This window comes from Pezoporus occidentalis, unplaced genomic scaffold, assembly GCF_034315485.1.
Source record: "Pezoporus occidentalis ecotype Australia unplaced genomic scaffold, CSIRO_AGI_Poc_V1 ctg23, whole genome shotgun sequence".
Lineage (NCBI taxonomy): Eukaryota > Metazoa > Chordata > Aves > Psittaciformes > Psittacidae > Pezoporus > Pezoporus occidentalis.
Genome location: NW_026914180.1, coordinates 3,040,426 through 3,051,460, shown reverse-complemented (window position 1 = coordinate 3,051,460; position 11,035 = coordinate 3,040,426). Strand labels below are relative to the sequence as shown.

Sequence of the window (11,035 nt, the reverse complement as noted above, 5' to 3'; positions counted from 1 at the left end):
TTTACTTGTCTGTTCTAAGAGAGATAAAAAAGCAGGGGGAGATGGAGGGGAAAAAGTCCTTTAAACGGGAGCAGTGAACGTGCACCAGTAATCAGCCAAAGCCCTGCCAAGCAAATCTTTTGTCCGAGTGTCTGCCCAAAATCAAAACCCTGCACTCAGCAGGCCCCATTACCAGCGGTTCTGCCTACGAAGCAGGAAAGCGTAAAGCCCCCTGTTCCCACTGCTTTGTTAAAAGCCCTCATAACACCAGCGCTGTCTCACCCCACTCCCCCCCCGCCAGCTGTTATATAGTGGGGTGTCCAACATTTCTGTCCATCGTGGGTTTGGTTTGGCTCCTGCTTTTAATCTTGGATAGGCACCAGCAGAAAATGTCTCAATATTCAGGAAAAGTAAGTAATGACCCAAGCGCTTTGCTTTCAGCCTGGGCCAGAGAGCCCGAGCATCCTCCAGGTTGAAGGGAGCAGGTCTGGATGCAATGTGAGTGGTGATACCGGGAGCAAATTAGGTAGCAGGGACAGGGAGGGTGCGGCAGAAGGAGCTGTGTTTCGGGAGCGGAGTTTCCTGTTTAAACATTCCTGCTGGAAATATGTGTGAGCAAGTACGAGGCAGCGAGAAGTGTTGTAAATGCGGGATGCGCTGCGTTCCCAGAAAAACAAATACAGCTCTTAGGAAAAAATGCCAGTGATGCCGTGCTTCTCTTGCTGGAAAGCAGCTAAAGAAACCCCAAACCACCCCGAAATGATGCATCTGCACGAGATCCCCATCTGCTCAAAATGGGGGGCCAGCCGTGCCCCTGCTCCTCACCAAGGGCCCGTTCTCCTCCCTCTCCATAGATCACTTTCTATGAAGGCAAATGCTTCACAGGCAGGAAGCTGGAGGTTTGCGGCAGCTGCGGCAGCTTTCAAGACCAAGGATTCTTCAACCGGGTCAACTCTATCTGTGTCCAGAGCGGGGCCTGGGTCTGTTTCGATCACCCCAACTTCCGAGGGCAGCAGTACATCCTGGAGCATGGCGAGTATCCCGATTTCTATCGCTGGAATGGTCGCAGTGACCACCTGGGCTCCTGCCGGCCCGTCGGGATGGTGAGTGGATGCTTCTGGCTCTCCTGATCGGAGCATCAGTGGGACAGAGCTGCTGTTGGGCTTTATTTCTCCTGGTCACAGGAGCGCCGTGAATGAGTATGATAAAAGTTTATGCTCTTTAGAAATAATACACGTCATTGAGAAGGAAATTGTTTCCTGGGGAAGGTTTGTCCCCCCCTTGGAGTGGTCTTCACAAGCCACAAAGCTGAGTTGTGGTTTCCCATGGCTGCTAGTCGGGAGGAAGACGCATCGCCTTCCTCCCACAGCACGAAATGCAGTGGCTTTAATGGGATGAGATTTTCCTATGGTTTCTCAGATGAGGGGGCAAGGTCCTGCCAGCATCACATGCTTTTTCCTTTATAATGTGAGTCCCTGTGGAATACTCATGGGGGAATTAGGAAGGAGGTTCACTGCCCAAGGCAAGTTTGAGCCGTGGCAGCCTGCTTTCCCCATGCACCCAGAGGGGGAGCAGGCAGCCTGAGGGCTTTCCGAACCAGACCTATGGGCTGCTCCTAGCTGAATTTTCTGCTGTTGCAAACCTCTGCCTGTAATCCTAAACTAAACCCACTGTTTTCCCCATATTATGTAGCCCTCCCCCACCCCTTATGAAGCTTTTAAAAGCATTGCCCAGAGGAAGGTTTAATTGGAAAGATTAAAAATTAGCAAAGAAAAGTGAATCTGGGTTAGGTCTTTCTATTCGACTCCTATCACTGGTGATCTCTGGGGCAATGATAAACCCACTTGGAGCTGGTGGGGTTTCTCACTGGCCCCAAAGCTGCTTTTAGGCACAGCAGTATGTTTATTTCAAGTCTGTAACGTCCCTCCTAATGCACCTCCGTGGCCCATACATGGAGGGATGCTCTACCCCAGGCCCTGGAGCCCTGCTGGCATGAGGATGTGCTCCTCCGTTCTGGTCCGCGTTTTTCCCTGTGAGATGCCTGCGAGTGCTTCGAGGCATTTCTGCAGCGCAGATTCCCAGAGGAATGTTTGCTCAGGCACGGTATCAGCCTGGCTGCTGCTGGCGGCTGCCTGCTGTGGGGTTTGGCATCGCAGCCCGGCCGTAGTGTGCGTTGACGTTGTTTGCTTGAAATATGCATTTAGGTATGCTTTGAATTTGGCTTAAAAACACCCTTCCAGCTCACTCTGTCCTGCACACATGTGCCACGAGCTGCAGAAACCTCCCTGGCGCAATTTTCTGTCATGTCACCCTCAAGGGCTCACAGCAATGATGATGCTGGGAAAGCTTCCTTTTCTTTTCCATTGTTTTATTTTCCTTCAGGAAAGGCAGAACATCTCCTGTCAGGAGCAGCAGCTACGCATAGATCTGGAAGCAATATAAATTAGTTTAGGGAAATAGTCTAGCATGTCTGTACACTCTAGATATGTATGGTTTTTTGCTGTGTGCGTGGATGGAGAGCCGGGGCTGTAGCTGATGCTGTACTTGGGATGAAGAGTTTGTGGGCTGGTGGGGGTATCTGCAGATGAGCAAGTGCCAGTGCAGCCCCCAAGTGATGTGTCTGCATGTGGACAGCAGCTGCGGGAAGGTGCAGCTGGATGCAGAGACGATGGTTTCTGGCTGCTTTCCTGGTTGGCACGGTGTGCTGGGAGGTGTCACGAGTTTGTGCGTGTTCTGTGCGTCCTGGCACCGGTGCTGTCGGACTACTTTTAACACTCCCCATCTGAAGCACCCTTGCATCCTCCTCTTGGTCTGATAAAAGCCGGGGAAATAACCTGCTGCGCTTCTTTCTGGTTGACTCGAACCCCTCTGTCCCCAGCATGGCGAGCACTACAGGATCCAAATATTTGAGGGGAGCCATTTCAGCGGTCCCAGCCTGGAGCTGACGGAAGATTGCTCCTTCCTGCAGGGACAAGGCTGGGACAAGACCTGCATCAACGCCCTCAAAGTGTATGGCGACGGCGCGTAAGTAACCGCTCGTGTCCCGGCATGGTGCTCCCTGCCCTGGACCCTTTGTACCCAGCACTGCAGGGGAGTGAGGTGGCTGCAGAGGCTCCCCCCATCCTGGAAAAGCCTGTTGGTGCTTGGAGGGACTTGGAGAAAGCCTAAAACTGTGAGTTAAGCCTATGGTCTAAAGGTGAATTTTGGTGCCTGCCCATTCAGAGCTGCTTCAAAGGGGCATGGCTTTTGGAGGGTGGTAACTAAGCACATGTTACAAGAGCTCTGAGATACCTTTTTAAGGTGTATGAAATAAGAAGCCTAAAACCAGCTTCTTTCCTTCTTTCCCTCTTTCTCTCTCCCTGTCTTTCTGTCTTGCTTTCACATTTCTGTGCATGTTTCCAGACATGTCTTTAAAATCCATGCAGAGGCTTTTTTTTTGGGGGGGGGGGGGAATGGATGTGTCTGGGCGATGCAGCTCAGGGATTTTACTTTGCAAGTGGCTTCACCAAGGCTTGCTGCAACACCAGAAACCTCCTCCTCGAGCAACGAAAATGAGACAGTGGTGCCTCACCTTAAAATTAATCCCTGTCTCTGAAAGACAGGGGTAACTGTGGTGGTGATGCACAGCCACCCCAATGAGGGGTTTAGGTCACCCTCAGTGCCTTGTGAACCCGCTTTGCAGATGTGTTGCTGATGCTCAGCCCCATCCTCCTGCCCCTGCAGATGCTCCTGGAAGCCTCAGCAGGAAGTCGGCTTTGCCTTTTTCTTGCTGTTGGGTGGCAAATTGCATTTTCTCTACAGGGTCAGTCCTCTTTTTGTTATTAATCTTGTTGTGAGATGGGCTGCTATCCGTCCATCTCCCCTTCCCTATGTCCGACAATTACATTTTCACTGCAAGTCTGCTTGGAGTGTGGGGATGCTGTGGAATCCTCCCAGAGCCTCTGCCTGAGAGAGGCACAGGGAAACCCCTGCACAGGCGGGAGTCCTGGACTGGATATTGTGCATCCCACCTGCACCCAGTGTGGCAGGTTTGGACCCTTTCTGCCCAACAGCAGTTTTTTCCCAGAACTGGAAAAGGGTTGTTGCCATCCAAGCTCGGGACACCCTGACAGTGAGTGTCCTGTAGGATCCTCCAATTCAACCAAGGCCTCTCCCAAAACCCAGGCTTATGATCAGGCAGTGGTGGCTCATTAAAACTAAGGAGCAGAGCTACCAGCTCCTTCTGGGAAGAAATGGCCAGAGTCCACCGGGGACCCCATCAGTGCTGAGCATTTGAAATGAAAAGCATTTGAGTACCAATGCTATAAAGCCAAGAAAGCTCCTGTGAGTACTCTGGCAAGAGCTCTAGGGCCAATTATTTACCACATGTGTCCCTGCAGCAGAGGCTGGAGCTTGAGAAATTGGGAAGGTGCCCCGAAACTTTCAAGCACTTACATTTTTCAGATTGATTTTGCCCTTCCCCTACAAAACATATAAGGGGCACAACGCTTGCTTGCCTTCGCAGGGAGCCTGGGGTGTTCATGTTAACGTTACATGACTTTGCAAAGGCTTTGAGTAGAGATAAAATAGGGAAAAAAATGAAATACTGAGAGGAGGGTGGTGAGGAAACCCACTGGGTTTTGTAGCATTATGTTCAGACCCCAGGAAGGTGGTTGTTGCAAGTGCATGGAAAGGTCTGTAAAGGCCATTAAAAGCAGGACAGTGCAGTGGGACCTGCTGGCCCCAGGCTGCAGGAGGAGGAGGGAAGGAGAAGATGCTTCAGCAGAGGTGAGACCAGGCAGAAGAAAGAGACCCTGCAGCACTGCTTTTCTCGTTTGGATGGACCCTATAACCCCAGGTGACCCCAGGGGTGCTGCAGGTGTAGCTGGTGCTGGGCCCAGGACCCATTCGTGACCATCTGGGCAGCAGAGGGGATGGGATCATGGGATCATAGAATAATTTGGGTTGGAAAGGACCTTAAGATCATCAAGTTCCAACCACCCTGCCATGGGCAGGGATGCTTCAGACTAGACCATGTAGCCAGAGGTGAGGGGAGTTTCAGCCACAGGCTGTCTCCAGCACATCCCCAGCCTGAAAGTGGGTCCGTTTTACCCTGTGCATGTTGAAAGCAGGTGTGAGCAGCATCTTCCTAAGCTCCCTGCCCACCGAAATCTCACTCTGCAATTTCCCCTCTTAATTCCCACAATGCGACATCCGTTGGATACAGAAATATTTGCTTCCCCTTCAAAATCCATGGATGGTGTCATGTGCTGTTAAAAAGCTGCTGCCTGTACTTGTGGGGGGCCATGCCTGCAGGAAGTGATAACGGATCACCTGGAAACATGGGAATGGAGAGAAACATCTGCCTTTGGTGTGGTGTGCGGTGGGGCTGAGTGTGTCCAGCACCTTTCTTGCTGCCCTTTGTGGCTGGCGACTGCTACCCCACGCAGCCAGAAACAGTGATGATAAAGCTGTTAAATCCATCCTGGAAATGAGATTGCTATTTTGGAGCACTTTTGAGGTGTTACTGCCTCCTCGGAAGCTGTTGCGGGTTTGCATGGTGAGTGGCTTTGCCCATCCCACGGGCAGAGCCAGCTCCAGTATCACAGATGGTATCATCTGGTTTTAGATGAAGACGTGCGCTTCTTGTCCTCCTTTGTGCCTCAGCCACTCCACAGAGGATTGCCTAGAAATAACAACTTTCAAAAGCTGAATTTGTTTTACAGTCTGGGAGAAACTACCCCAAAAAGAGTTTTTCTATGTTATAGTGACATAACTTGGAGGAACCAAATGAACCATTTATCCTGCTGAAGCATTTATGGGCATTTGGTAGATGTTCTGCAGTCAGGCTGTGACATATCAACCAGAACAGGTACCCAAACGTTGCTGCTCAATAAACGATACATATTTCTTGGCAGAGGAAAGGGCTGCTCATGGCACTGCTCAGGTCCTATGTGGAGAATGAGTGACCTCGAGCCCTGCTGAAAGCATCCTGCTTGATTCAGGCTGGAGCTGCAGCACTCCGTTGTTAGCTTTTCATCATGAACAGACAGTTTTGGCTTATAGGGCTTGAGCTGGTTCCATGAGAGTTTTATTTCTGTGTCCTCTGGGTTTAAGTGCTAATGAAACACAGCACTGAGATGTCTGAGGGCTGTGTGCTATGTGCCTGGATCAGCTCTCCCATGCTGGGCTTGAGGACAGGATCTTCTGTGTTTTTTGTTTCTGGGCTCCTGACTGACTTGATTTCCTCACTTGCTCATGGTGTAAGAGAATGTAAATTTTTAGCAATAAAGGAAGAGCTAAATAAGCCATGCAAGCCTTCACTCATCACCTTGCACTGCCAATACACTTTTCTCCCATCTTTCTGCTATTCCTTTTATTCCTCTTATTTGCAGGCTTTCCTTAAGCAGAGGGGAAGGCCTGTGGGTTCTTATCACCACGCTAGATCCTACAGTCTCCTTTCATCTACCCCAAGGCCTGTCCCATTCCCTCCATGCAACTATGCAGACCATCAGCCACATATCTGAAGAGCAACGCAGCAGTTTTGGTAAAGACAGTGGCTATGAGGGGCTGCTCTACCCTCTGCGCTATTGCCCAGGGTTGAAAGATGCACTAGAGCAAAGTAAAGCTGGAAGAGCTACCATGTCCTGGTGGGCCAGAAGTACCCATGCTCACTGCAATGCAATGTTTTCAACAGCATTAGGCGCTCTCAGCAGGAGCGAGTGATTGGGAGCTACAGAAAATAGGACTGGGAGCTCTTTTCAGGAGTGCTTGAGGGAGAGATGGTGAGCTGATGGAGAAAAGAGACCCATGATGATCCAAAACTGTGGAGAGGTGCATATAAGGTGAAGAGATGGGGTAGGAAAGGAAGAAAATCTCATGTGCCTTGTGAACAAGGCTGAAGTGTAACTAGAGGAGCAGGGTAATTTTATAAGTGGTTCTTCATTAAGCTGAAGAGCTGAGCATGCTCTCAAACAGTGCACATCATGGTCTATGATGGGGGGATATGTCTTCAGGGCAACCTGCTATTACACTCACATGAGCAGCAGGCAGCCTTCTCCATGCACTGCAAATTAAGCTTCAAAGGAAAAGCCTGAGGATGACTTTGTAATTCCAGTCCAGATATAAACTGGCTGCAAAAAGTGCCAAAGAATGAAGTTGTTTGTTCACAGGAAACGCTCGGGATCCAAATGTCTTGGCTAAGCACGTTGCAGCAATGCTGCAGAAAAGGGTTGTGGAAGTGCGGGCAGCAGGGTGGAGAGGGGCACCAGGCGGATGTGTGCTCGATGTGCCATTGTATTGGTGCTCAGGCACATGGGAGAAGGGACCCACCATGGTCCCCTGGGGTGTCCTGTCAGGAGCACAAAATAAGTCCAAATATGTCACGAAATTGGGAAGGTGGCTCAACTGAATACCATAATCTTTTGCTTATAGTTTAAATAATGCCCGTGGGTGGCTGGCTTTATAAACAACATTTTTCCTTGGCCTCCAGCTTTTTGCTCTGGGTCAGACTGTGAGCTGAGTTCACCAGCTGCTGTCTGACTCTGGAGGCCCACCAGTCTTTTCCCCATCCGGTACTTGAAGGAGTTTGTGCCTGGAAATCCCACATGCAGTGGGTCCCAACCCTGCTGTCACAGCTGAATTCCTGGGAAGAGATAGACCACAGAAACCAAATTATTTGGAGGATTGTATTTGTGCCCTGCCAATAAACAGGACAAGCAGACAGATTCTTAAAAAAAAAATCCCTAAAACAGTGGGAAGAGAAGAACAAGGCAGAGATGAGCAGTTCAGCAGTGATGGGGTGGAAAGCTCACTGTAAGACAATCAGAGCAATGGCAAGGCTTCGTTAAAAGGCATTGGAGATTTAGAGGAAGGAGGTGGCCATGTTAAGATTATATCTCGGGATGTATTAAAAGGAGGGTGAGAAGAGTAGCAAAATTTGTCGCTCTCGACCATCAGAATTCTTCCCTACTTTGTGTCCTTCACATAGAGAATGACATGCCAAGAGACTTGCCAACGGAGAAAGACATAGGCAAGCTAGCTGCAGTCAGGCATGCTAAAGTCACCAAGGTTATTGAGTGCTGTACCTGTTTGTATCCCAAGGGAAAGTTATAGTTAATTCTGGATATAGAGATAAAGGTAACTGAGCCAGGTCCTGCTCTCTGTTGGAAAGCATCAAAGAGAGGCCATTGAGAATTACTAGCAAAGAGAGAAATTATTAAATATGGTTCCTGTCATAGCTACTGAGTCAGTTCGAAGAGGTAAAACATCCTTCAAGCATTGCACATTTCTCTTTGCAGTCCAAGATGGGTTTATCCAGGGGCTGAGGGAATTCACATCCTTCTTTAGCACTATCAGATGCTATTCAATTGTTTCTCTCTGAGCTTCATCATGCACAATAGATCGATTCCTACAAGCAGCGTGAAGCAGGGAGCCCCTGGTCTCAGGCTTCATCACTGGTGTAACCCTGAACGATTTCCTCTACAGGCAAGATCTAGTCTGGCTGTGGATAACTGCCAGACTGCACTGGAAATGGGGATAAGCACCAGCTGTTAACTCCATCAGGGTCATTTCTGTTTGCAGGATAGGACCGGGACTGCAGAGGGACCATCGGGCCCTGGGAGTTTGCAGCACTGCAGTGCCTAACTGCAGCTGCTCAATGTGGGCACCTCGCATGACCACGCTGCTGAGACCTGAATAACCCTTCCTTTCTGCTCAGGTGGGTGCTGTACGAGGAGCCCAACTATCGAGGCCGTATGTATGTGGTGGAGCGCGGCGAGTTCAGCAACTTCAATGCATGGCAGGCACGCAGCGCGAGCGTCCAGTCCATCAGAAGAGTCATCAACTACTTCTAGCTGAGCTTTCATCCTACCAGCGATGGCCTGCTGAGGCCGGGCATCGCCCTTCTTCCCTATCACTGACTGGAATAAATGGTTAAACACCAACTTTTGGCTCCAAATACTTTTCTTCCATCACTTGCTTGAGTTCGATAGGGAGCAGACCTGCAAACTTTCTAAGCTTGATTTACGTGCTATGAATTTGCTTTTTTATTCTGCAGTGATTTATAATGAGGGCATGGGAGTGACAGGCCAGAACTGGTGGTGACAACCAGATCTCAGAACATTCTTCCTAATGCAGTTGTGGTCTGACACATGTTCACTCTGCCCTATCCAGAGCCACCTCGTGATGGACCCAGCTGACTCCTAATGCCTGGAGGGGGTCACGTTGCTGCATACGTGTGTCTTGAGCTCAGGCACACAGCCTTCGGAGGGTCTGCCCATGCCATGTGAGGGCACATGTGAGGATTATGTCAGGATCCAACTGACTCGCAGGGTCTGAGCACAACATGCTGGGCCTGATGGGAAGGTGATAGAAATCGCTCATCCTGAGTTACTGCGACCTTAGATCAGCACACATTAAAAGATATATTCAAAGGACAATATTCCCTCAAGGTACAAAACCTGAGCAACCTTCTCTTTGCTTCGTGATTCGTAAACTCTTCAGGAGACAATGCCAATTTGAGGGGGTAGCAGCAGAGAAGAACAGCCACAGCACTGTCACTTTGCAGAACTCTCTTCCCATCCATCTGCCCCTTTGGTGTTCCCAGTCCATCCCATCAGTTTTGGTGCCCCTGAACCCCCTTTGATGCTTGGCAGCTGGGATGGGAACAGCCCTGCGTGTTCAGCCATGGATCATCTGCTACAGCTTCGGCGCATCCCCTTGCATGCAGTGTCCACGTAGCCTCCTTTCTACAAAATCATAGCTGTGTTCAGTATTAGCTAAGAGACTTTCTGGTATTTCAGGAAGAGACAATTTTATTGTTTTCACTCCATTATTCCATTAACTGTTAAGGCTTGGCTGCCTGATGGATCCTGACAGGCATGGGCACAGTGCCGGCAGAGCTGCAAAGCTCTGCATTAATCTAGTGGGAAGGCTGCTGATCTAACCACTGTCCTCAGCCCACTGAAGGGACGTGAGACAAGCTGACAGGTCCCCAGCACACTGGAGCATGAGGCGTGTATGCCTTCAGGGCTGCTGTGCTTTGTGGTCTGCAATGGGATCCTGCCCCTCGCTGAGAGATTGGGAGGAGCAAGTCTGTGCTGGGGCAGGGGCTGGTTGGTCCTGTGCTGCATCCTGGTCTGACACTGGATCCAGCTGCCATTCAACTAATCCACACATATCCACCTTGTCATTCATCTTTCCAGTTAGAGCTTCTTGGCTCCCTGTGGCTCTCTACCAGTAACAGGAGTGGGGCAACTGGTAACAACCATGCCTGTCTGCGAAGGACACATGCTGTTCCCCGATGAAGTGAAACTGTTGGTAAAGCTGTGTCAACTGAGATCCGCCCCAGATGCACACATGCCATATATATGTTATGGGGTGTATGGAAATACAAAAGACCATCTACTTTGTGAATTTAACTGTAGTTTGGGTGACGTTTGCCTTAGCATCAATGCCAGTGATTGTGTTCTCCTGTAGAGAGCCTGTGGTCTCTCCTAAGATTATTGAAGAAGCACTATAGTTACATCAGTTCAGCTCTGGATTTCAATAGCCATGTCCCGTGTGGCTTGTGGTGGCATGTGGTCCATTGAAGCCACAAAGTATTTAAGCATCTTTAATGGATTGCAAGGTATTTCTGTGTCAGAGAAGATGGCAGGGAAATGATTCATTCATTGAGTGGGATGCACAAATGTACAACTCGTGCATCAACTCTTGTGTATCTAATTTTCTTTTAATTAAATGCAGCTTACGAAAGATTTTAGGAGCCCTTCCAGGATTAACATTGCTCTTGCTTCACGAAGCCTCTACTCAGCTCCTGAGCTCAATGCGCTCTATTAAAAGTTACTATTCAGTCATATGCATTGCTCTTTGTTGTGGCCTTCTGGCCATTAATCTGTTAAAAAAACCCTAAACGTGGTCCCAGAGAGAGTCAGGCAGTAAATTGCCACTAGCTTTAAAGGAAGCTTTTTATTCATTTGAAGCACGCTCAATGTCATGGTGCAGCATGAAGCATAAAGCATCAAAGGCTTCAAAATATATAGTAACTGGAATCCCAGATGCTCTAAGTAGTTGGAGG

The 11,035-nt window shown here is 49.4% G+C and overlaps 1 protein-coding gene across 1 annotated transcript; it reads left to right on the top strand.

Moving 5' to 3' along the window:
* The first annotated feature begins 773 nt into the window (after positions 1-773).
* CRYGN (crystallin gamma N) lies at positions 774-8,903 on the top strand. The gene is given in 3 exon segments (XM_062621615.1): positions 774-1,082; positions 2,858-3,003; positions 8,678-8,903. Coding segments are annotated over 3 exon segments (591 nt in total). The 3' UTR covers positions 8,814-8,903.
* The last annotated feature ends 2,132 nt before the right edge of the window (positions 8,904-11,035 follow it).